Source organism: Erithacus rubecula (assembly GCF_903797595.1).
Source record: "Erithacus rubecula genome assembly, chromosome: 3".
Classification (NCBI taxonomy): Eukaryota; Metazoa; Chordata; class Aves; order Passeriformes; family Muscicapidae; genus Erithacus; species Erithacus rubecula.
Genome location: NC_136689.1, coordinates 111,436,614 through 111,464,136, shown reverse-complemented (window position 1 = coordinate 111,464,136; position 27,523 = coordinate 111,436,614). Strand labels below are relative to the sequence as shown.

The following is a 27,523-nucleotide window of genomic DNA, read 5'->3' as shown; positions in this document are numbered from 1 at the left end:
GACAAATTTCAATTGGAAATAAGAAAATTAAAACTTTCCTTCCACTGTATTCAAAATGACACATTCCTGGTGTTTTTCCCATTCAAAAAGCTTTCATTTTGAAATTACTTCAAGTTAAAAGATTAAAAGATGGAAAGCATATGATTTTATTTAATTTGATCTGTACTGGCTGTCACAATGTTTTGGTTTGCTGAAAATTCTGACATATTTGACTTAGGTCAAATATACTAAATGGTTATCATCCAATTCTTTCTGGAATTAATTATTTTCATAACTTCCCTAGTAACAAAAACTTATTTTCAATCTTACCCATAGAACTGCTAACTTTCTCCTACCAGGCACTCATGTATTGAAATCTATGAAGAACTCATACAGTATTTATTTTTGAAAACATTTACCAACCAATTCATTGGAGTACTTACACAGTAAAAGTTCCCAAGACACTTAGCACTGATTTGCTTCCTGTCTTGTCAATATCAGAAGGAACTTAATCTAAAACTTTCACCACAGGAAAACAAATCCTAGTGTACTGCTCTGGAAATTTTCCTCTATAACATTTACAATAAGGACAGAAAGCAACTTTGTATTTTTCTATTAACTTGAATGAACAGAAGACATGTATATGAGTATGAGCAAATTCCAAAAATTATTTTCTATCTATTCTGCATGCAAAAATACAGATCAAACTAGAGAGCTGTTTCTGTCTGCTGAAATTAAATTTTGGTATGTCTCATGACTATCACAGCCATAAGGCACAAAGCAGTTGGTGAGATGCATGTTGCTCAAACCATTTACAATAAATATTCAGGAGCAGTGCTGCATCTCAGTTTAATAATTTAAAATACAGCAGAAAAGACCAATTCCCAAATTTGTAATCACAAATCAAAGTCACTGACTTATAATACTACATTTTTGGTTTTCTTTTTGTAAGCTTCTGCACATTTACATTTGTTGCTGCATGAGAACTTCATTAACTTACTTGCTTTATACAGAGAGTAAAAGAAAACAGTCTCTACTAACAGAAGATAAAAAATCCTGCCTTGCTCAGCTCCTAGATGCATGTCAAATCTTCTTCCATTGTTACTTCCCTCCCCTCCCCCAAACTCAGAAAGAAATGACATTCAATAATCATTAATTCAAATAAATAAAGAAACCAGAAGAAAACTGGAAAGTTCTTTTTGGTAAGAATTCTACTGTAAATGACAGTCTCACCAGTATGCAATACAAAACCAAGTGGTATTTAAAAATTCATAATGTCATGATTCTAAGAGCAAAGATTATGTTTTAGTCTTTGAGGTCATTCCCTTTCTTAATACATATTCCCAATATATATGAAATAAAGGGAAAGAAATCCTTTTTCAAGGAGTTGTCTCTGGTGACAGTGGTTCCAACAGGTCCCACAAACCTTTATCTTTCTGTTTGGCATGTACATCACATCTGTCTTTCTCCTCTGCCAGATAATTCATAGACTCATAGAGCAGTTTGGGTTGGAAAGGACCTTGGAAGGTCACCTAGTCCAGACCTCCCCTCTGCAAAGAGCAGGACATTTTCAACTACATCAGAGCCCAGTCCAACCTGACCTTGAATGTTTCCAGGGATGGGGCATCTACCACTTCTCTGGGCAGCCAGTTATGGTGCCTCACCACTTATACCACAAAAAAAAATCCTCATCTCTAGTCTCCTCTTTTAGTTTAACAACTTTACCCCTTATTCTATTCCTAAATTGTTTAATTTGCTAAAAAGTCTGTCCCCATCTTTCTTACAGGTCCCCTTTAAGTTCTGAAAGATTGCAGTAAGGTCTCCCTGGAACTTTGTCTTCTCCAGGCTGAACAACCCCAACTCTCTCAGGCTGCCTTTGTAGGAGAGGTGCTCCAGCTCTCTCTTTACTTTTGTGGCCTTTCTTTGGATTCACTCCTCCTTCCTGTGCTGAGGACCCCAGAGCTGGACACTGCACTGCAGGTGCAGAGAGGGCAGAGTAGAGGGGCAGAATCACCTCTTCTTTGGATGCAGCCCAGGACCTGTTTGGCTTTCTGGGCTGTGCATGCATGCTGCTGGATCATGCCCAGCTTTTCATCCACCAGCACCTTCCAGTCCTTCCCCACAGAGCTGCACCCAATGCCTTCAATCCCCAGCCTGTGTTGATAGCAAGGGTTGCCCTGATGCAGTTGAGGGACACTGCACTTGGCCTTGTTTAACCTCTGATGCAGTGCTCAGAGGAAGATCATAAGAAGAGTCGCTTGCTGCTCAAGATATTTTTGTTTTGTTTGCCTTTTAACTTCCTTTTCTATAAAACTCATTGGATCACAGAATGAGAACGAATTTCTGCTGACTTCTACAGCAGTTCCATCTGTTCTGCTTTAGAACACAGAGGAACAAGACAAAATAAAAGAAAAACAATAGAAAGGGGAAGTTCTCCCACAAAATAGGCTGCACTATCTGCAGTTTTTAGCATGTCATGGGGTTTACAGATCAGATGCAATGATGGCTAAAATCAAATTACTGGAGTAAAACTGGGATGGCAATACTGCCAAAGTGCCCTGAACTTCGTTTAAACATGATGTTTGCCCACTTAGTCAAAAAAGTCAAAAGATAATCAAGATCTTTGATATGAAAAATTTAGCTTAGTTGTGGGGAAAAAAAATGTGCAGAGAGTAACAAGCACAATCCATTAGTGATGTTTACATGGAATGAGACAATCTTTCATAACTGAGTTGAAAAAGAGTTGTTTTCTTCTGTTTTAATATATTTCTTACAAACAATTTCTTAAATATGGACAAAAATATAGCTCTCAGATAGAAGGGGAATCCTTGGAATACAAACTAATAAGATCAGCCACCCAAGCAACTCATTACTCAAGCAGGATCATTAGCTGCAGAAGACCAAATAAAATGGATGAGCTGCAATATAATAGATGAAATCCTGATAGTACAGAATGAAAATGTTGTCAGAAAACTCCCTCTGTTTCAGTGTCAGGTGTTTAAGAAAGCAAGAATAGAAAAAAAAGGAATGACATTTATCAGAGCTGGGCAGCCACCTTCATGGAAGTATAGACTGAAAGCTCTGTGGGTGCTATGACAGCTGGAATAAGAAATCAGTGTCTTTCATTGTCACATCTGTTGAAGACTTTTTAGGAGAATTACCTGATATGAATTATAATCTATTTCTCCCTCAGAATGTCAAGAGGGGAGAAAGAACCTCCCCCTAATCATTTGCCAGGACCACAATAGTATAGTTATGGGGTTTTTAAACTCTCTGTTGCAGGAATTAAATATCCTTATAACTGTGAACAAGCTTTCTATAACAATGCTACAGAATCTCAAGTTCACTGACTATATTGCAAAAATCCATATTATTGACTATCACATTATTACTCTACAGGAAATTTGACTAATTTGTTCATCTAAGAGTATCATGGAATCATAGAAAGGTTTAGGTTGGATGAGAGCTTAAAAATCATCTCGATTCCAAACAGCCTGCCATGGGCAGTGGCACCTTCCATTAGACCAGTTTGCTGAAGTTCCCATCCAGCCTGGCCTCAAGCACTTTCAGGAATGGGCCATCCACAACTTCTCCAGGCAGCCTGTGCCAGTGCCTCACCTCTCTCAGAATTCTCTAATTTCTTCTAATATCTAATCTAAACCTACTTTCCAGTTGAAGCCATTCCCCATCATCCTGTCACTACATGCTCTTAGTCCCTCTCCATTGTTCCTACAGGCTCCCTCTGGGTATTGGAAAGCTGTAATTAGGTCACTCCAAAGCCTTCTCTTTCCCAGGCTTAACAATCCAAATTCTCTCTATCTTTCCTTTCAGGAGAGGCACTTTATCCCTCTGATTATCTTCTTAGCAATCTATTAGCAAATTGCAGCTTTCTTAATAATAAAGACATCTCACTGTTTTAACAGCACTAAGTAAATTGTTACTGTACATGTACAAAGCCAGCAGCACTCTTCTTAGCTTGGATAGGTTACCCTACCAAGAAAACTCACAAAATTCAGTGCGCATTTGTTGGTGGCCTTGGTTATGAGTAAAGGCCGTTTGGAAATCACTGACTCTGGGTCACCTCTACCTTCTCTGTTTGCGCAGTTGGTTGGGTAATAACACCCACAGAGACAACGAAGGCAAACAGACCTTGCCAGGTTGACATGTTCTGATACTGAATACCAGTGAAAGCCATAGCAGCTAGAATAGATGGGAACAATAATACAGTCATTAATCTGAATTTTTTATTGTTTTAAAGTTTTATTTGCAATAAAAAGATTGAAAAAGATTACAACTACAACCAGGCAGCCACTATTTTTCAGAACTGCAGACATGCTGAGAGACATGAAACCAGCTACAAAAAAAAACTAGGATGAAAGCATTGAACATGAAGTTCATTATTTTCATAGATGCCTGCAAGCAGACCAGTAGGAATTACTTAGGAAGACAGAATTTAAAGAGACTCTCTGTACATGCACAAAATAATGTTTAGATGAGTAAATGAATGAAAACCTCTGTGTGGAAAAGGTTAGTGCAGGTTAGAGAAGAAATGCGAATAATCAATGTTCTTCCTTTCAGGGATCTAGTTTCCTCACATATATTTATTTGCTGACACTATGACTTACTCCACATCCTTATCATCCTTACATGATCTAAGCTTCTTTCTTGGTTTGGGCCATGAGATACTATTACAAACCCACAAAACCCAGGCAGAACTGCATTCCAAAGGCCAAGCTCTGCAACAATAGGGATACAGAAAATTATATCTAAGTCTACCTTATATATTATTGACTCCTTTGGTGGCATGATGTGTGTGGTTTATCCAAACTTTTCCAGTCTTGGGATTTAAGAGAGAGGGGGGAAAAAAGTGAACCTGAACCCTGGGCAAATTTTTTTAAGGTCTAATTGTCTAATCCCTCACTGAAATATTCAATCCTTTCAGCAACCAAATCCCAGCTTGCAATTTTCTATTTGGTGGCTAAGGTTACCAAGAAGTTCCAACTTGGTCTAAGGTCTGTGTCTGTTTCCAGAAAATACAGTTTTCAGGAATAGGTCTCAGAAAACGTAACAAATTATTAAACTGTAAGAGCAGGAGTAAATAATTCAGCAAAAAATGTTTTGATGTAACCATTTGCCTATATCCACTTAATCTTTCTTTTCTACTTTCAATGATTCCTTTCAGACTGCAGGATTTGAGGGCTGCTATGGGAGGAAGTCCTGCATTAATAAAAATATGCAGGAATATAATTTTATAATTAAAAGAGGTGAAAGCATACATGTGAAAACAATATCAAAACAAGTGAACCAATACTAAAAAAGTGATAAGTGGAAACTACTATTGACATGTATTGAGATATTCATGGACAAAAAGTGGTAGCACTTTTCTGCATTTGGAGGCAAAGCCTTCCCTATTGAAAATTTCTCAGTTTCTTACATAAAGAATCAGTTTGCTAAGTGAAGAAGAATTCAAATGCAAATAGAAGTAAATATGTTACCTATGTCTTTCTCTATCAACTATAAGCGTTCAAAAAAAATAGCACTTCCACATTCAGACTGGGGCACTGCTTGGCAAAATCTATTTAAAAAGAGATTAAAATGTCATGAAAGACTGTAAGGACATTTACATTGTGAACATTTGATTAATTATGACAGTGTAATTTGATTAGAAACAGTCATAAGATTAAAAAAATTAATTCTTTGCACTGAAATGGAAATTTGTCTGCAGTTTACACACAACAAGCACTGAAGTTCTGGGGTTTTCATTGGTGCAAAACACTGTAGAAAGCTATTGCCATAAAAAGTTCATGAAAATGAAAATTTAATTTGGAAATCAGAAAATTTACTTTGTCCTCAAAGTGCAATAATTTGGTAGTGTTAAGGTTACAGCTAGTAAACAAGCATAAATGGTTTTGGTTTTTCTAGAACAGACAATCAAAATTCTTATATCAGCACCTAGTATGTTACTAAGAATTCCATGAAATAAATACCAATTTCATGGCCCAGCATAAACAATCCCTTCTATTCAAACTTCTGTTAGAAACATCATATTAGAAAAATGACTCATGGTTATTCCCATTTGTTAATTCTTGCTTGTTAGTATTTAAATGGTCTAAGAACTAACCAAATTAACTTGCACTGAGGAAAGTTCATAAAGAATAGTTCCCTAAAGTTTTTTTTTTTTTAAATTCCACAGTTTAGAATTTTTTCTTGGTTTATCTTAAGGCAGTGTGATATAACTAATCTGTGTTCTCATACCCCTGAAAAAGAGATTACCACATAGCTTGTAGATCACATATTTAATTCCAGAGCAGACAGCTCTCAGTGAACAGAAAAGAACCCTCCCCATTTCTCAGTTTTAGGTGAAAAAGTTTTTAAACATAGTTTCTTTGCTTTAACCTTCAGATGTGCTGCCAGGGAGCTCTTCAATTATAGGCAGAACAAGACCACTACTAAAGAAGAGTTGCAACTAAGAAGTGTAAGAAGTCTATAATCTGAGCTCTTTGATGTTCAGTGGATTTTTTTTTTTTTTTTTTTTTTTTGGAAGGCCTGAAATGGACATTTTGAAGATATACAGTGATTTATGCAACATGTTCAGCCCTTTGAATATGAAACATCCATCAGAATTTAATTATGACTAGAAAAAGGCAAAGCAAGCTGCTTTTCAAGAACTAAGCCATCTTATTTTACTATCTTAGTACCAACCAATAAATTTCATTTTATTTAAACAAATCTTACAGAAAGCCAGCATAACAGTAAGATTTCAACAAACAAAACCCCAAACAAAACCAAACAAGCAGAAAAAAACAACAAAAAAGGAAGTTGATTTTCAAGGCTGGTTCATTCCAGTAGTTCAGCTATTGAAAATTGTGTTTGAATTTCCCTTTGAGAATACCTGAACTGAATTTCCAGCTTTGTACAAGCTTCTAATTTGTGTTATCCGTTTCTCTACCAAACAGTTCTCTAATACTTTCTCCCTCTGTGAAGTAACTGCCTTATTTTCTGTTTTGCAAGTTACCTGCTTTCAGTTAGTTTTAAGAGAAGAAATTTAATTTAGGACCAAAGACTCAATGGAAATGCTCTCTTGAAAGAGTTCCTTAAGAAGTAGAACCAGAACTATAAACTCAAGCTTGATCAAACTCACTAATAACAAATGCAGGGATTAAAACCATCTCCCAGTCACAAAGTCAATTCTGTAAACCTCAAATGGGTGTAGATGGCTCTGCTGCACTCTTGTATTCTAACCCCATTCTAGGGCCAGTGCCTTCCAGGCTAAGTATAAGCAGCCCCACTTTTAACATTTTCAGGAACCCGTTCCAATTATACCCATCCTACAGGAACAGCAGAAGCATGAATTGGCATGCCATTGATTCAGCATTTACCCCAGACTTTTGCTGCTCAGTGTCTTGCCTGCCCAGAGAGCAGCACATGCCTATGCTGAGGCCTGCTGGCTTTAAGCAGCATGAGCAAGGGGAGATGCAGCTCTGTTTCTTCTCCCTGCACAGAGTAAGATAATTTAAAGACCATGGGAGCTGTAACTTAGTGCAAGCAACTAAGCAGGGAGCTAGCAAATAGCACTTCAGAGTACTTGTGTGCTCCTTGCTTCATTTAATATTGGATAGATTTTCACCAAAGAGCAAGAACAGTATGAGATAACTGTTAATATATGCTAATTATACAAGTGTGTCCAGTAGCTTAATTAAAGCAGAATGTTTTCAAACATTAGTGTGCTGTTGAGAGAAAAAAAAACAAACCAACCAAAACCCAAAAACTAACAAAGCTGTGTTTATCCAGAACAAATGATTACAGAGGAGTTTTCTTAAAAGAAAACATTCAGGTTTTGATTATTTGGCTCTTGTGTGATAAAGGATTTCTAGAAAAGTCAAGCAAAGGTGAAGCCTCAGCCTTTCATAGGCCGCCTACAAGAGCAAGTAAAAGGATTACTACCTGTATTTAATAGAATCAAAATGGAACTCCCAAGCTTAGCAGCCTTATTGTGAGAGAAAGATTATCATCATCTAACAAGTTCTTTCTCCCTTGTAGCCAGTCTTAACTGCATATCCACATAGGTCTGTATTTAAAGAACAGTTTTGTGCCAAAAATGCCAAGATGTTAATTATGAGTGACAATTCACAGCAATAAAAGCAATGACATAAAATTATGAGACAGAAGATTCCATAGGCTTTCAAGTACTGAGAAGCAATGAAATATTTAAACATAAGCATTGATACATTTTCTTAGTGCTTGAAAAAATAATGTCAACTTCTGGGACCCCCAGTTACTCTCAGCTGTTAATAAACACTAAAATTTAACAGGCATTTGAAATAAGGAGAGTGTGATGATATGTAGTTGTAGGTTTTGCCCTAAGAGGTAAAAAACTTAAAGATTTAATTAACCCCTTTTCTTCATACGTCACTGCTTAACCAATTACTTTTTCATAAGTAATAAGCAATGTAACTTTACCTATACTCTGAACTGAAATATGCCCAAACCACAGACTGTCCAAAATCGATATCACAAACTCTGGCCTCACATTTATACAGAGAATTTTTAGTGTATTGCATATAAAATACATGCAAAGGAAATGACAATTCCTTTGTGTTTAGGCTTAAATATTTGGCTGTGGAATAACACAAGAAGTCTTGTCTGTGATCTTAAACATAAAACTTTAATTACTTAGCACATTAAATGAATTATGATAAAAATCATGCAGATACTCAGACTGCAAAACAAAATATTTCGAACACAATTGCATGTTTAAAAACTACTCAAATATCTATTTTGAGGTAAAAACAAAAGAATACTAAGCAATTATAACCTTAACATAAATAAACAAGTATTGATATTTTCAGAACAAAATAAACATGGAAAACAGCAATTCTTAACACATTGGTAGAAGAGATACAGCCCACCTACTCTCCTTCAGAGTATGATCCACTCCTCTGATATAAATCCAAAAATACTAAAAAATCCTGCATACTACTAAAGCACAGCAGTCCGTTTCCCCCAACATAAAGACTCCTACCTGCTTACTACAGGGTTGGGGCAAGTTTTTTTAAAAAATATATAATTTCAAAAATGAAGGGGTTTAGTTATACAGCTTCCAAACAAGTACAGTGAAAGCTGCACAACCAAACCCCCAGTGGATACTACAAAATGCCTTTGGCCAAAATTCCAAATATAAACAAAATTCAGGTCAAAAATATGTGACCAATTGAAACTTTTATGCTGTCACTTGCATGCACAAAAGTAGACCAGTTCTGTGTTTGTGCACCTCAGCATATTTTTGTTTGGGGTTGTTTAAGTAACTGTTTGTGTAAAGAATCACGTTGCTGCCCAGGGTCCAACTGCATATTCAGATTCAAAATAACCGCAAGTCTCCTCTAAATCACATAATTTCTCCAAGATGGGGTCTCTCATATTTCTCTAACTTTCAAGAAAAAAAAAATCATATTTATTTTCATCACAACTAGTACGACTAGAATACAAATAAGAACATTTATTATAGTCTTCAACAGCTGAGGTTTGCATCTCCTGAACTGATTCACTCATGAGAGCAACAATACAGGGAAAAATCACATGAAAACTAGAATATAAATATTATACTACACCACAAAGCACTACAAATAGAATGTACAAAAATTATATTAGGGCATTAATTATCTGTAAACCTTTTAAAAAGAACACCTTAATATTAATACAGTTTGCAAGGTAAACATAACCTACAGTCTAAGTTTTCAAATGGCTGTTTGTCAATGCAGCATAGAACATTTCCATAGTGCAAATCTTACCAACTGTATGAAAGATACTGTCCCCTTCAGAAAAATGCTCTTTTCCCCACCCCCCTCAAAACAATGAGCCACAAAGTCCTATCTCATTTCACATTTAGTATAAGATGTGGTTTGAAACATACTAACATATAAAACCTTAATTTTAACACTGAAAAAAGGCTGAATAATGTTGAGAAGTTAAAATAAAAAAGTTAAGATATGTTATAGCTGGAAGACATGAAATCCAAAAATATGATCCCTGGAAAAGAGGAAATAAAAAAGACACTGATATCACCTTTCTTTCATCTGTTGGAAACATATTGTATGACAGTACAGCAGGGTTTCTATATTGTACAACAACCACAAGTTTACTTTAATTGCTGAAGAATCACAGTGTTAAGTATATCTGCTTCTTGTAGTGTCAGGCTTTCATCTGTTAGTTCTTTATTTGGAAAGGTAGTCACAAGAACAAAATCCGTTGTTGCAAAAGCTGGACGGGACTGGATAATGAAATCTCGAATATGCTTAATCCTGTGAAAAGGATATAGACATGAAAACTCCATATGATTCCATCTGACATACATCTCTGAACATCAAGATGATCAGAGAACACAAAACCATCAAGCAGACTAAACCACTGAGTTTTAGATTTCACATTTCTCTTTGATCTAGATGACCAATGATTGCAGTCTACAATTTTTTTGATCCTTGCATTAAAAAAAATCCTGAAAATATACAGTGAATGTTGCTTGTTTCTCAAATAACAGAAACAAAATGTGTAACATGGAAGTTTATTGCAAACTGATACCTAACACAATAAGTCAAATACTTTAAACATCACTGTCAAAAGTTTCATTATTAATTAGCATATTCTAAAAAGGTGAAATTATTAATGGAAGAAAGAATCTTAAAATATATGGTCACAGTAAATGGAAAGCAGAGAGGAATTATTGATGCACTTCAATAGCAATTTCAATTTCACCTGGCAGTGAACTTCTGAACAACAGTTAATAAAATACTCGCATAAACAGTATAACAAGAATAATTTAATTTTATAAGACATGGATTAAAAAAATAATATTTTAGAGATAAAATCCTGAAATTTGAGGTTTTTCTATTAAGATATTAAGCTGAGAATAAATCTGTGAAGATCTTCTGTAATTAATAAGTTGGCAAATTTACTGTAGCCAAATAAGCAGGGATTTCAGCTTTCCATCAGTCTTCAAGGCTTATGACGTAAGTAATGCACTTTAGCAGCTGATTTTGATCATATATATAAAAATTGACAGTCAAGAAAAATTTAACAAATTAAAGAAGCTCCTGTCAGCACAATCTAGGTTGTTACAGATATTACTGGCAATTTTACCACTTCTACTCTTCCACACAGACAGAACACATAACTCAGATACAGAAGCTCCCAACAAGCCACATGGTTTGTCTCTGTCTCTTCTCAGCAGATGCTGTGAAGAAAGGATCCAGCCTGTACTCTCAGGGTAACAGGATCTCAGGATATTATCAGGTCTAAACTATCAAAACATACTGATGTGTCTTCCTCCTTACTGGCATCTCAGCTAAAATTTCGTCACTGCAGTCTGTGTATAATATCAGGTAAAGAAAGCTACACTGTGTCCTTACTCTGATCCAGGAGGGAAAAAATGGAAACAGAGGAGCTCTCTATGCAACAATATTAACATGGAATTGGGTACATGCTAACACCATCTCCAAGTCAGGATTCAAATTGTAGCCATGTTCGAACACAATCCTGCATATTTCAAATTCAGGCTGGCTTTAACAGTGCTTAAGCATGGGTGGAACTGCTGACCAAATCTCTACCCAAAGATCTCTCAGCAGAGGAGAGCACAGCTCTGCAGAACCTTGCACTAACATAACCTCTTGGGGTTGGCCAACACAGCTTCTGGCCCTGCCCCAACGTCAACAAAATTGGTGCCAAACTCTAATCAGCAAAACTACTAAAAAATCTAAAACCTCCACCAAGTTCACACACTGCCAATTCTTAGGAGATGACCATCCAAAACAGAAGTTGGTTCTCACTATTATGTCCACCTGCATGCTGGAGTTGCAAACGAGCATGAAGTGTCTATATGCATATGGGCTGCAGCCTACACTTACAGCCTGTGTCATGTTTTGTCACAACCTCGAGTATAACAAGGGAGAAAGCTGTAAATTTCTCTGGATTTCTCTGTCCATATTACAGACTATATTCCAATTGAGACTATACTCCACAGCTAACAATAAAGTGCTTGTACAGTGTTTCCCAAGTCATCCACCTGGTCCTCCCAAGGAGGATCCAGGATGACTACACAGTGGGGCTATACAGATCTCAGCTGTCTTGGGAACAGTTATGGCTTGTACTATGTCCTTAAAAAAAAATAAAAGGACATAATTGGTTATAAAAGTTTGTACAGAAGTTGCAGTTACCAAATATATTGTGTTTCCAAGTACAGAATTTTTGACAGTCAGTTTATCGCATATCCATGTAATGAAAGTGACACAGACCTATACAGTTCAGCAAGGCTGGTATTTCCCCCCTTTTGATGTCTTGTCAAAACTCATTTAATGACAAAACACAAACTTACTGAAATAGTTACTGTTACCTGCAATGATGCAGAATCAATTTACCTGTGTGTTTGATTAAATCTTTGTATTAACCGGCTTCCATCTGCTAATCTAATTTGAATTTTAGTTGCTGGCATGGAATCATCAATCAGAACAGGTGCATTAAGAATGGATTTCTCCTCCTCCTCTGGGGAAGAAGGTGTGCTGACTATTTCAGGTGTAAGGCTATAGGATTGGAAAAAAACAAACAAACCAGATGTTACTAATGGAACCATGACAAAGTTGTCAGAAATTTTCAGTCACAGAAATGAAACAGTGTATGAATACAAAGCACAGAACAGATCTAGCTTTTTTCACCTTCCAAGTTTTTGCCCTTCACCACTGAAAGCTTTGAATCTCAGTCTGGGCTTCACATATTCCTGTTCTTGGTGATCTTCCATATCCAAATTTACCTGGCCACCATGAACAAGTCGCTGCAGTTCCAAAGGAATTTCCCTTAATTACAAAAACAATAAATTACAATAATGACACTTTAAATTACATTCTGAACTGCAAAAAGAAATAATTCAAAAAGTACACAGACAGTATGAGTAAATACTAAGATTACATATACTTTGAAAGTCACATTCAATTGTCATTTTAACTTACCCTCTTTTAACAGACTCAAGAAATTGGGCATTTGTTGGATCTGAATAGGATCTTAACTCGCCATCATCTAAACTGAATCCATTCCTCCACAGTTTCAGCAAAACTTGAACCTATGAAGCAAAATATGTAAAAAAAACTGAAGAAAGACAAAGAAAGCAGTATAATTTCGTACAGACTAGTTACAGAAATTTTGATCTATACTAAACAGATTTTATACAAGACCACAAACAAGAAGGCAAATGACAAAATAAGAACAATATATTGCACTGTAACTATCATTGTTAGATTATTTTTGAAAAAGCTCAATAGTTACAGTCTACTATCTTCTTCTAGACAACTTTCCTACCTTGAGAAAAATAACCCATTAATCTGTTATCCATGATATAAAGTATGATACAGTGAAGGTGTAGTGATTTTCATAATGTTCCAATTACTTTCAAAAGCAGTAAAATTTTTTATTGAGTAATTAAGAAAATAACCCATAAAATTACAAATTACTACTGATATATCAGTTACAGCAAAACCTACACTTTCCCCAATTATTACATGCTGAGCTCCAACAAAGCTGAAAGTAGCTCCATTCAGTCTGAATGCTAAGAATCCTGGAAACCAGCCTCCTTTGCTCCTTCTTATTTTGCTATATCCTACTGAAAGGTCCAGCCAGGGCCTTCCAGATTCAAAAACCTGCACCTCTCTTCCTTCTAACTGCTTTGCCATCCAGCAAAACTAGGCTTCCCCAGGTATAACTGCCTTAGAAACCTATTTGTGCACTCAGTAATAGAAAGCCCACTCCAACAAGGTTCTGCCTGGGTACAGCTGGCTGTTACTTGGAGTAGGATTACTGAAGAGTAGAGGGAAGCAGCTCCTTGTGTGGCACAACAGCACCCCCTAGCCAGAACCTTTGGCCATCCTTTGGACTCAGTATTTGTTTCTAGACAAGCTGAAAATTTGCTTTAGCCAATCACAAAAATAGCAAAGCGCAGAGAACTTAATCTCTCCCTACTCTCTTCTTCACATCCTGGTTTTTAAGTGATAGGAAAGAAAGGCCTCTAACCTGCTGCTTTACCTCCCCTAGAATGCATCCATGCCCTTCAGTTTCAGAGGGGCTGTTTGCAAGCCACAACAAGAACCAATTCCTAAAAGGATTAAAATGTAAGCATAGCTAAGAGAATTCAGGACAACACCTGGTGGAAAGTAACTGAAAAGAAGGTGTGCTAAGAATTTTAAAGGAATTTACATCTGACAGTTCCATAATGGAGGCCTTAGGGGTATCCAATAAACATCTCTTCAGAAACTTCAACAATTCCCACAGAACAAGTAGCTAATATTTAGATATAATTTTTTCCTCATAAAAATAATTACACCAATACTGGTATTTCAAGCTGGAAACATGATTAAGCAGGCCTCTGCTCGAGGTTCTGTTTTCTGCTATTAATTTTACTTACATCCTGATTTTCTCCATATATGTATTCAGAGTGCTTTTGTGATGAGTCACCCAATCTGTATCCACCACCAGAAAATGACTGAAAAAAATATAAAGAAAAGCTTATAAAATAATTATCTGAAACAGTTTATTAAAATTCTTACCTAGGAAAAAAAAAATAAAGCCATCCACAAGCTTGCTTCTGTGACAAAAAGTAAATACTGTTCTATCATGTATTTTCAAAGTGGAAAATTCTATCTAGCAGACATAGTCATGCTAAGCAGGCTTTGTTACACACTTCAGCTTCTGTTCTGTGCACTTTTTCAAACATAAGACTCATAGAATACTTCAGATTGGAAGAGGTCTTTAAAGATCACAAACTTTAATGTTTCCAGGAATGGGGCATGCAACACCTCCCTGAGCAACCTGTTCTGGTTTTACCACACTCACTGTAAAAAATGTCTCTCTTATTTCTAGTGTGAATCTACCTTCTTTTATCTAAAACCTTTACCCCTTGTCCTACTGAAACAGGGCCTGCTAAAAAGTCTATGCCCATCTTTAAGGCCTCCCTTTAAGTATTGGAAGGCTGCAATAAGGTCTTCCCAGACCCTTGTCTTCTCCAGGATGAACAATCCCAACTCTTTCAGCCTTTCCTCATAGGAGAGATGCTTCATCCCTATGATTATTTTTGTGGCTTTCCTCTGGACTCACTCTAACAGGTCCCTGTCCCTCTTGTGCAGTGGATCCCAGAGCTGGATATATCACTCCAGGCATTTTCTCAGAAGGGTGGAGTAGAGGGGCAGCATCCCTTTCTCACCCTGGTGCCATGCTTCTTGTGATGCAGCCCAGGACATATTTGGCTTTCTGGGCTGTGAGTGCACATTGATGGGTCATGTCCAGCTTTTCATCCACCAGTACCCCCAAGTTCTTCCCTAGAATTGCTCTCAATCCTTTCATCCTCAAGCCTGTGCTGGTACTGGGGGTTGCCCTGATGCAGATGCAGGATCCTGTATGTGGCTCATGAGATTCCCATAAGCCCACTTCTTAAGCTTATCCAGATCTCTCTGGATGGCATCAAAGACCCCAAGCACTCCAACTGCAACACTCAGCCTGGTGTCACCTGCAGACTTGCTTGAGGGTGTGCTCAACCCCACTGTCTGTGTAATGAAGACATTAAAATAGCACCGGTCCCTCTGCAGATACCTTCCCACCAACCTCCATCTGGACACTGAACTGTTGACCACAACTCTCTTGGAACAATTCTAAGATTTGAGATGTAAAGATTTGGGATGTAAATTTAGTCTGGTTTCTTATTAATCAATTGTAATTAAAAACAAAGCATATTATTCTAGTTCATGATGATTTTTAATTATTTCCCCCGAAATTGTGTTGTTCTTTCTCTATTTTCTAGAGCAAGCTGTTTGAACACAGACAATATAAAACCGTGCTGAGCAAATCTGCTATATGCAAATCACAGAAAGTGGTACATGTTCTCCTGTGGTTTGATGAATTTCACAGACACAAATGTAAAGAGAGATCACCACACTTCTTAACTTTTACCTTGGCTTTACTGAAATCACCAGATGCTCTTGAGGCTTCATCTAATGGGACAGCCCCATGTTCTTTTGCTTCCTTGAAGAGTTCAGCAACAATTTTACTCGGATTATTGGCAGCCCCAGAAATATGCAATCCTCTGTATTCGGAGTCACCTGAATAAAATCTTTAGAATAGTAATGCACATAAGCAACAACGCTTTAAATAACAAGTACAATTTTTCTCTTTCCATCAAAAGAAAAAAAATAAATAAACAAAGAAACAAATCCAGCACAAAACCTTTTCTTTCTGATAAATGTTTCATTTGGTTCTGACCTTCTCAACAATACAAGCAGCACTATACCAAAGACATTTGACTAACAAAGAAGCACAGTGCTTTCTGGAACAGATTCCAAAGATCAGAGGGAAAGACCATAAGTTTTAAGTGAGCACAGTCCTGATGGAGTTGGGCATCTTATGTGGCTGTTACCTACCCCCAGAAAGACTGAGTTCCTCAGGGTGTCCTGTGCATGGCACTGTGCCTAGATAGAATATAAATTAACAGCTAACACCACCTTAGCAGAACAAGTATAAAACTGTTCTTTGAAAACCTGAACAGTCCCACAATTTGATTTTTTAATTCAAAGATCTAGGATACTTCCATTCACAACAGTATCAGAAATAGAATTTTTTAATAACTATAATTAGCTTTTCAAGGCATTTTAAAACCTGCAGAAACTGTTGTGACAGCTAATTTGTAGATTTTTTTCCTTCATAGTGCCATTACTAGCTCTTGAAGACAAAATGTTAAACTACAAATAATTCTGTTCAAATCTGTTTCTGTTTGATGATGAAGATCAAGATATTCCTCAAGAATTATCTTGTGGCATTACAATTTCTAAATACCATTGGAATATATGCTGTTAAAAAAAATCTGTATATAAATCAAAATCTGGCAAACCTGAATGTTTTGCCTTTGATTACAAGAAGCATTAATAATTAATAACTGCTTTCCTCTTTCCTCAACTTTTACACTTAACCACTTAGGGTAAGGCAAATCAACTAATCCATGTAAAACTGACTCTCAGACCAGTGCCATCACAATGTGTTGATTCCATCATATTTTACAATTGCCAGAAGACAATATTGGGAATGAGGGTACTGTACAATCATACTGTTTTAATAATACCACATGATTGTCAGTCCCCGAGTAACATGTCTCCTTTGTACATAAATCTGTGTTTATTACCCCAACTACCATTTATATGGAAAATCTTTAATTATTAGATTTAAAAGAATGATAGTGTTAAGGATACGAAACAAGAATTCTTAACAGAATTTGTATTCAAGAAAGGAAGTACTCATATTTGAGCAATAGATATACAGAAAAATTCAGGATATCCAGAAAGACAAAGAAGTTTTTGAGTACAAGTGCAAGTTACAACTTTTACAACCATAGAGGTTAAGACATCTACAGGTCCTACATTATTCCAGTCAGATTCTGGTAAATATAATTTTACAACAACAGTGTACAGCTAACACTCTAATAAGTTCCCTAGCTCTTTGAAGCACAGACCTGGCTCACATGCATTTTGAAAGAACATGAGGGAACAAAGTGTGAATGTGACACAAACCCCAATTGCTTTCACAATTGTTAAATTATTGTTTTGTCTTAAAAATACCTTTGGTTTTCTTTGTCATCACTCATGCTTCTCTCTGGTTTTCTCAACCGTTTAAGAGAATCCAGTTTAAGACTGCCAAGAGAATAAAAGAAAACATTTGAATATGACTGGCATGTAAACTTCATATCTAACTTCTGAAATGACTTCTTTTTCAAAAACTGAGAATATTGAGTTGTGTTTTGTGGTTTTTGGAGTTTTGTTTGGTTGCTTGGTTGTTTGGTTTTGTTTTGGTTTGGGGTTTCTTTGGTGAAGTACACAGCCATGAACGCTTCTCAGCGAACAAGGAGGAAAGGGCACATGTAGGACAGAGATATTTAGCATTAACAGTTGGACTGGATGGTCACTATAGGTCTATTTTAACTGAACTATTCTTTTCTAGCATACAAGAGCAGCACTGTTTCCATGCAATTAATGCACTGCTCCCATCTGAGAGCAAACAGAAGTCACTCACTCATCTCTTCCTTCTGACACAGATTTCAGTATGAATACCAACAAATAACAAGTCTTTGCTAACTATCACACTGAAGTATTTGAGATACTGTATTGCAGCTTCTCCTTTGGTTGGGAGTGGGAAGCTATAACTTCATGAAATGTATTGGTAACTGGAGCTGTTTGCTTTACTTGTTTGTAAACTTAGATATATGTAGCTGGTTAGTCAGCTTAGGTGGCTTCACCAAAAGAAACAAAAAAACCTCAAAAACCCCATACTTCCAATTGTTGCATGCTCTGCTGAAGTCTCTCTTCCTGAAGAAAGTTCCTGAAATTCATTTGCAGTGAACTTGAAGCATAACTGGTGACTAAGATCTTTTCTTTTGCTTGACCTCCTTTAACAGAGATCCATATTGGCAGCAGTGATTGAAAAACAAGTGACATACAAGACTTGTTATGGCATCACTGTCAGTAGTTTTATAAATATTTTTTTCTTTAAATAATTTTTTTAAGAATCAATTAAAAACTGTCAAGATGCTTTTACAAAAAGAATCCAAGACTATGCTGAATCTTTAAATGTTATGTGAACTGCAAACATTGCAATTTAGCAGTGTTTTAGCAAAAGCTGGACTGAAATATAGATATGCACCTTTACTTCACCTGCCCAACCCAGACACTTTCATTAAGAAGTCCTTCTTATTTCTGTCACCCCATAGAACCTACTAAGGAACTCACTAACAATTTTTAGATTCACTATTTTTCTCATCAGGCACTGCCATAAATACAACACTGAAAGCAGCTCACTTGCCAAGTTTCACACAAGCTGCCAATTTACTGAATTTTGAAGAAGCAAAGAACTGCAGTAATTTTCTGATACAGCAGATTTCCAAATTATGTCTGTGTAAAAAAAAGAGCAACATAGCATTTTGCATATAGCATCTCACATGAAGTGTGTTTTGGAATACCTGGAATATCAATTGGTAAAAAGGCTCCTAAATAAATTTTAAAAGCATTCTGAGAAGACAGACAACACATTATGGTAGGGATTCACAATTTTTGATTATGATTTGCCATAGATTGCTTTTAATACAAGGAGAGGATCGAGCAGGAATGACAAAGTTTTGTGAGCTAATAAAACACCTATCCACACATTTCTGAAAAACAAAACACATCTTACGTCTGTGACATCTTTGGGTTACTGATCTTTGTAGCTGTTGGCTTGTCAGAACACAATGACTGTCTTTTAGCTTCATCTTCATATAACTCTGCCAAGGCCAGCTGTAGGAAACAGAACTTTTTTTGTAAGTCTGTAACTTTAGAACTACATATAGAATAGAAATAAGACTGAAATATGCATCTCTCCAGAAAAAGAGAAACATGAACATGAGGAACCCCACCTAAAATTCAACTCCCTTTGTGCTTTATGAAAAAAAAAAACCAAAATAAAAAACCAAACTACACAATGCTTAAATGCCATTATGACTTGGTACTTGTACTCTCCTATCCTTTGGTTTCCACTGCTTCACTGGCTACATAAAACTTGTATTAGATTCAGAGTCATGACAGTAAATACACACAGAGATATTAAGCAGCAGCTTAATATCTTAATGGTAACAAACTGAAATAAAGCAGCAAGTTAACCCTCTGATAGAACCAAATAATAAATTTTACAAACATTTTACATAGAAATATAAAAAATATAACTCAAAAAAAGCTTGTACTGGGATGAAGAACAAATTCAGCCATGCTGGCTTGAATTCAAGGCATCTCTCCACAAATACTGACACATACCTCAACAACTTTTTCACAAAGATTCCTAAAATGCTGCCATACCACTGGCAAGTTCATTCTTAGAAAGTTATGCAAGAGAGCTGCAATGTCATTTCAGCAATCTTTCTTTTGTCCTGAGTAAGACTCTACTTTGCCAGATCATCCTTAGTTTTGTCCCCAAACCACTCTGCTCACACTATGTGATTGACATTAACATTTTATCCTACACACCAGAAAAGGTGATAGGCTACAATTTCACTACAGTTTTATGTAAAGGGGATGCACATTAAAATAAAATGAAACATCATCTGTCCTTGAAAACACACTGCTTTGAATGCAGGGTATTAATCCCATATTTTTTGTTGTTTTTATAATATTCTGAAGCATTTTCTACAGGGAAAAATTAAATATGAGACATTATATCCATTAAGAAAATTAAATTGAGAAAAGAGAGCCCAAAAACCTGCTGATGACCTCTATTCCATCTGAGGATAGCAGAAAATATGTTTCAGATACACAAAGCTGATGGGTAAGTCTTAGACAACATATGTACCTGTTCCATCCCTAATCCAAGGACTGAGGGATGCTGAGAGGGCACAGAAGGGCATGGCCAGGCTTCTGTGCTTTCCCCATTCTCCCTCTCATCTCGGGGCACCACAAATCGTGCACAGACCCAGGAGGTACTTCCTTGGAGTTTAACACTTACTGTATCAGTAAGTATCCAGCCAAAATGCCAGCCTGCTTCAGTAAAACCTCATGAACCAAGAGTATTAACACAGACTTTGTCACTGTTACATATATTGTAACAATAAAAAAAACAATCCAAGAGAACAACACAATAACACTAGAGAAGAGAAGGCTCTGGAGAGATCCCACTGGGGCCTTTCTGTACTTAAAGGGAACTTAGGAAAAAAGAGGGAGAGAGACTTCTTACATAGGCAGATAGTGATAGGACAAGGCAGAATGATTCTTAACTACAAGAGGAGAGGTTTAGATTAGACATTAGGAAGAAATTCTTTACTCAGAGGGTAGTGAGGCATGGGAACAGAATTCCCAGAGAAGCCATGGATGCTCCATCCCTGGGAGTGTTCAGCCCATCTGGTGGATGGGGCTCTGAGCAACCTGGTCTGGTGGAAGGTGTCCCTGCCCATGGCAGACAGGCTGGAAATAGATAATCCCTAAGAATTCTTCCAACTCAAAGCATTCTATGATTGCAGCAAAACTAATCTTCATAAGAAGCTATGAAAATTCCAAACAGTAACCAACAGAAACACTACACCCATCTTTCTCTATTAATTATGAATAATTAAATAGAACAGGGGCAATTTCAGTTACTAAGTTTCACCTGTTTTCCAATCAATTTCTTGCTAAAGTATTTTGAACCTTCATAAAAGTGACAAATCACATGCAAAAAAAAAGGAATACTGCCAAAAGGGTTTTTAATTAAGCATTTAAGTACCAATGCTGAATTACATTTGTGAAAATATCTTGGGTAAAAGATCTTGTCCTTAGTCTTGCATCCCATCTGCAGAGACTGACATTTTCATACGGGACAAGACATCCCTATCAAATAATCAGGAAACGCAATGGCACCGCACACACGGACAGTTAAACCCAACTAGTGAAGGGTCGGGAAAGCCTTTCCCGTTCTCTGGAGAACTGAGCACACACCGTCTCCTAAAGGGCCTAGTGCTCCTCCAGAGGCATCCTGCCTTTCCCAGCCTCAGGAGGGGCGTGGGAGCTGAGGGAAGAGAAGCGGGCTGGGCTCAGAGGGCCCCGGGGACCCGCGCACCGCCCGCTCCCCTCAGGGCCGGCCGAAGGAAGGCCGGGGGCGCCCCCGAGGGGACGCGGCGCTCCGCCCGGTCCGGCCCCACCCCGGGAGCGGGGCGGCACCTCCGTCCTCTCACCTGCAAATCCCGGGCGCTGGGCGGGCGGCCGCTGCTTCGGGGCTGTCGATCCCTGCGGCCGCCGGCGGCCGGAGCAGCGGGCGCATCCCCGTCCGGCTGCGCGGGCGCTGCCCCGCCGTCCGCCATCTTGTGGAGGCGGTGGCGAGCGGCGGGCGGGGCGGGGCCAGCGCCGCGGGAGCGGCCGCCATGGCAACGGGAGGGGCCGGGCCGGGCCCCCATCGTCAGAACCTTACGGTGCTTCTGCACTTCAGCGAACAAAGCCGTCAGCGTTCATTCGAGGCGAGCTGCGTGGCTTGTCTGTCAGTATTCAAAACCCCGCTTGCTGGCTGTGTGTCTTGCTTCTAGTGCTGCTTATTCTGCAGGTGCAGTCCTTCCCTTCATTTGAGTTTAGGGTCCGTTTTGAGTCGGTGGTCAAAGAGTTGGTGGTTGTGGTCGGCCACTGCCAGAATCATCTATCACAGAATCAAATACGCTGGAACAGACCTCTGAAATCATCGACTCCAGCCTGTGACCAAACACCACCCTGTCAACTAGACCATGGCACTGAGTGTCCCATCCGACCCTTGAACACCTCCAGGGACAGTGACTCCACCACCTCCCTGGCAGCCCATTCCAATGTCTTATCCCCGTTTCTGTGAAGAAATTCTTCCTAATGTCCAACTTAAACCTCCCCTGGCTCAGCTTGAGACTGTGTTGTCTCATCCTGTGTGCCTTCCAAACTCCTTGTGTACCTCCAGCCTGTCACTGGTGAGAGAAGCAGAAAAGGCCTTGATGCTCTGTAAGCCCTGCTCAACAATAGCCAAAGCAGCATTGTGTTACCAACACTGTCTTTCAGTCACAAAGCCAAAACACAGCATTTGTGCAAAATAAACTCCATCCTATACAGGATGAAGAACTCTTGACTGTGACTGGAAAGCTGCAGTAGTGTGAAGCTGTAGCTGGAATAGCCAGCAAACCATCCTCAGTTTTCTCTAGGGCTGTTCAGCTCAAACACCTGCTGCTTTCTAATCAATCTCTCTAGACCCTGTTGACACTGGATTAGAGTCCAGAAACACTGGTAATGGTAGCAAATGGAGCTGGGATTTCATAGAACCATTTAAGTTGAACTATTAAACTGTGTACTTCATGCCTTCCAAGTCAGCCAAACTCTCAGTGAAAATACAGAAAGAACAGTCTGTCCCAGCCCACAAACAGCACAGGAAAAAACCATGACCTGGTACCCAGATCCATCTCAAAGGCTGATGGTGACACTGGTGGCACTGGTCTCTACACTGGTGACAATATTGTTCTTATGGAGTATGTAGGTATGAATGATTGGGGTTTTTTTCCTACAGAACTATATTGTGCATTTGACAAAGAAGAATGGCACCACTGAGGAGATATATTCTATGTATACATATTTATATAACATTGCATATATAATACATATCACGCAGCTCCCACATTCTGAACTTTATATGCTGGTGAGGTATGCTTGCAAAGAACTCTTTGCTTGATTTAGGAAAAAAGGAACCTGAATAGAAATAGGATCTTCCCTCAGCTGGCTCCTGTACTTGAAGCATTCATATAAGGACTATGCCAAGCACAAAGCTTTAGTCATGTCACTTCATTCAGTCTTCCTTGGGTTGATACATGGTGTGCAGCTGCTGTCTAAGTCAAAATGTCCTGTGGTGATGCAGACTGAATTAGCAGAGAGGATGTCTAAACTGTAATAACTTTAAAAGCCAAATAACTTCATTATAAAATCAGGTTTTTATAATTCGGTGTACCATATTTTGACAGGCATATCTTCCCTAAACATTGGCATTATTCCTGTTTTTCTCTGAGATTGCCTCCTCTGCTTAAGGCTGTCAACAACATTGCAAGAGATCACCTGAATGTAGATCAGTACATAATTTTTTTCTCAGTGAAATTTATATTGTCACAGATATCTGGAAATTTAAATTTGTGCAACTCAATCCATTTTAATTTGCATAACGTTATTCTTGTGACCAATGTTTTCTCACACAGCTATAGATTTAAAGCAGTTAATTACTACCTGACAGCTCTAGTTCTTTAATTAAACTTGGCACTGTATTTTTCTTTATGTCTAAAATACACTTCAATGATCCTAGATATTTTCCTCCTAGAGAATAAAACTAGCAGCATTTACAATCTATGGTTTTGGCATTCAGGTCTCTTTTTTTTCCCCAAATTTCACTACAGTGTCAGTGCTGTCTAGAAACAAGCATAAAACCACAAGTAAATATGAAATAATAACTAAGAAGTACTTATATAAAGTGACAAAATTCTCCATGCTAGAGTGTGGAGAATGCAGGTAAGTAAGACAAAAACTTTTAAATGCATTTCTGAAGCCCCAGTGAACTATAATATTTTCTTGATTAGAGAATTTATATCTCTCTTACCCAAGAAGCAAATGAGTAAGAGCTGACATAGCATTTGTTTTTAAATTAATTTGCTTGTTTTTTGCCCTTTAAAACTGGTTTTGTGACTAGTGAGTAGTAGGGAATTCCTTGATGCTATTGCTTCTCCATGAGCTTCAGTCCCATGAAGCTTGTGCTGGAAAGGGAGGAATGGAAAAAGGAAGAGGGCATCTGTGCTTTGTGGTTGTGAAGTAAACTGTTAGAGGGAAATTTCCCACAGAAAATAATTTAGGAGCAAGAAAGTGCTTGAGGTGAACACAATGGGTTGTCATGGCCTATGGTCACAATGTACCAGCTGTTTAGCAACTGATAACATTGTATGATAAATTAAAGGAATTGTTTAGGGGCTGAGAGATTCACATTTGTATTAAAAAAAGAAAATCAGCAGCAAACACCAAAACAAGTAGAACATAATCTGTTAAAAGTCTACACATATTTCTTATTTTTAAAGCACTACAGATCTTAAACTCAGTACGTTAAAATAGGCCTTTTGTTGCTGTTGAGGTCTAATGATCTGCTATTTCATCATCATTTCAACCTAGAATTACTTTGGCCTGACTTTGCAATTTGTATTGGATTCTATTGCAAACTTAGCATTACTATGTATTACTATATATTACTATTACTATGACTGCAAAAGAGCAACAGTCTTCATTTCCCTCCTCAGTTTGCTTGCCTCCAAATGTTTCATCATGGACAGCATTTTGGCTTTTGCTGGTTATAGTTGTCTAGGATGATGAAAAGATTTAATAATGTATCATGCAGTTATGGGATCTATAAATGACAGGTATTTGGATTGTACTTGACAAGAATTGAACTTGGCAAAGTTTCCTGTCAAAGCCTAAACAGTAGAATAAAATGAAAGATTAAGAGAGGAGAGAAACAAGGAAAAAAAACCAACCAAACAAACCCATCAAAACAAAACAAAAAACTACTCTGAAACTGTGGCTTCAGTTGTAGCATACAAGAGCAGAATTGACCTGCTTCCAGTTACAGTGGACAAATGAGGCTGGTCACTTCAATACCATTGAAAAGAAAGTGCAAGTCATTAGGATCCTTGACAAACTTAACCTTGCAGTTCACACTATGTGAGCAAAGGGTTCAAGAACATGGAGTAGGCAACAGAGAGGTTTAAGGATATCAAACTTTCTGAATACAATATATGTGAAATAAAAAGTAAAGTAGCTATGTTGCTGCATTTTTAATGCTATTTTGAGATCAAGCCTTCCTGCTTTTCCTGCAGATGCTCTGAAAATCAGGATATTTAAATTCATTCTGCCAGTGCTAATGTATGTTTATTTCATTTTGATGCTCCAGTAGCCGTGCTCTTGCTTCCCTCAGGGGAACTAATGGGTGTAGAGACATAGTACAGACAAAGATTAAGGTTTCAGAGGTTTGACAATTGGTCTGTAGTGCAGCAACTGCTGCAAATCAGATTTATGAGACTGCAGTAGGAAAGCATCTTGATGAGGAAAAGCAGTGAGGACATATTTACATCAATGCAAGAGCAAGCTTGCAGGTGGTGGGTCTGCAAAAGACCTTCCACTGCCTTGACTGTGGGGAAAATGGAAAAATTGACCTATCAAATAGTTCAACAGAAATAAGGAAGCCAAATGCCTACAAATCTATATCCTGCATTTCTTATTTCTATTTCTCCTCATATTATATCCCAGTTCCAAGCCAAAATATTGACTTCTTCCTTTCTGTCCTCCCTAAGTGCATTTTAGAACCTTCAATCTCTTCTGTAAGTGCCATTAGCATTTTTGTGTCCCCAGTATCCTTGCAATGGCCCATCTCCCTTGCCCTGTGTCTTAGATACCTATTTTGTCCCCTCACTTGGATCCTGGACATCATCTGCTGAGCTGAATGAATGGCTGGCTGCCTCCCAGAAGAATTAACATATTTCATTATCCTAATATTTCCATTTTCCAATTCATAAACAAGATATCTCCACTTCACTTGTACATCTATTTGGTAGATTTGAGTTCAATACAGGAAAAAAAAAAAAAAAAAAAAAAAAGCGTTATATTTTGCCAGCTAAAAACAGAAGATGCACTCAGCTGGATTGGAAACATACTCCTGGATGTGACTGTGTTAGGTGAGATGAATCCTCCCTTAGAAATGTCACAACAGGTTAATCATAGTGTGTGTACAAATCTGTTCAGAGTCATTCACTGCGCTGATGAATCCAATTTTGTTTCAGTTGCAATAATATGATGAGCTAGATAATGTGAAAAAATTATGCAAACCAGGAGTAAACTCCCTGGATCTTTCCCATTGAGCAAGGTTTGTCTAAGTCAGGATTCAAGAGATTTAGATAAACCTCTTTTTCTGTTCTACTTAGATGAAACAAAATCAGCATAAATTATTCGGTGGGGTCTTCAAAGAGTTTAGGAAACAAGAATCTTTCTTTCTGATGCCTCCTCAAATATTCTTAGAGCTTAAACGAAATGTTAAGGGAAAACTTCCTGCCAGCATTACAATGAAAAAGATGTGAGATACCAGCAGGTGGTGCTGATACAACAAGTAAGCAAGATCCACTGGATCAGCTTTAAAGCCAACATCTCAAAACTTTTCCTTCCAGCTGATACAATTACACTGTCACTTTCTAATTTTAAATATTGACATCTTATTGCTGTGAAGGCTAAGAGCTGTAGCTGTGCACCAATGCCACACAGCTCTAAGTTCTATATACACAGAGAACAAAAAGACAATATGCAGCATTCTGTTCCTCTGCTGGTTCAGGAAAACAGGTTAAAAGCATGTTACATGGCAGTCATGGAAATTTTCAGAAGTTTTGTCAAAATGCTACTGGTGAACCATAGGTCAAGTTTTCTTTACCTTCAGTCTAGTTCTCACCTGCACGAATTCCTCTGTATTACTGCAAACATAAAGAGACATGCCTGAAATGGTGCATTGTATGGCAGGCACTTGAAAAACAATTTGTAGAGAAATAGTCTCTGCAGAGAATAACATCCCTACCACTTCAACTTCTTATCTGAAATAGGATAATTTACTCTGTAACTTTTTCAAAGAAAAACATATTTCCCACAAAATCCTCTTAATACAAGTATCCCATGGTTATGCTGTTGGGGAAAGCATCAGTTGTCATTGTTTGGGGTTTTTTTCCCCTTCCTGTCTGTCAGAGCAGAACTTTACCATAACTTAAGATGAAATTTTAGGAAACAGTTAAAGTTCAGGTAACACATTATAAGGAATTTAATCCCAGGAAATACTAATTTTTTCTTTATTTTGTTAGTGGTAATTGCAGTACAGGGATTTGTTAAATTTCTGTTTCTTGTAAGTAGAATTACACAGAGTTCTCATGCTTACTTTCCCATTATTTGCACTGAATCTTATAATATTTGATTAAGTCCCCAGTTAT

General features: G+C 37.7%; 1 protein-coding gene across 1 annotated transcript; it reads right to left on the bottom strand.

The window, feature by feature from the left end:
• Window positions 1-8,625: 8,625 nt before the first annotated feature.
• Window positions 8,626-21,868, bottom strand: UBXN2B (UBX domain protein 2B). Its single transcript, XM_079302711.1, has 9 exons — window positions 21,716-21,868; window positions 19,216-19,316; window positions 17,610-17,681; window positions 15,955-16,114; window positions 14,417-14,494; window positions 12,972-13,081; window positions 12,681-12,818; window positions 12,387-12,548; window positions 8,626-10,277 (listed from the first exon to the last, which is right to left on the bottom strand). Exons 1-9 carry the CDS (start codon window positions 21,839-21,841, stop codon window positions 10,115-10,117), a joined length of 1,110 nt encoding a protein of 369 aa, XP_079158837.1. The 5' UTR covers window positions 21,842-21,868; the 3' UTR covers window positions 8,626-10,114.
• Window positions 21,869-27,523: the final 5,655 nt, after the last annotated feature.

Coding starts and splice junctions, on each gene's coding strand:
- UBXN2B (XM_079302711.1), bottom strand. CDS start 21,841: ATGGCGGACGGCGGGGCAGCGCCCGCGCAGCCGGACGGGGATGCGCCC. Junction 16,115..17,609: donor GATGACAAAGAAAACCAAAG/GTATTTTTAAGA, acceptor ACTATTCTAAAG/ATTTTATTCAGGTGACTCCG. Junction 12,549..12,680: donor GAAGGGCAAAAACTTGGAAG/GTGAAAAAAGCT, acceptor CCAATCCTATAG/CCTTACACCTGAAATAGTCA.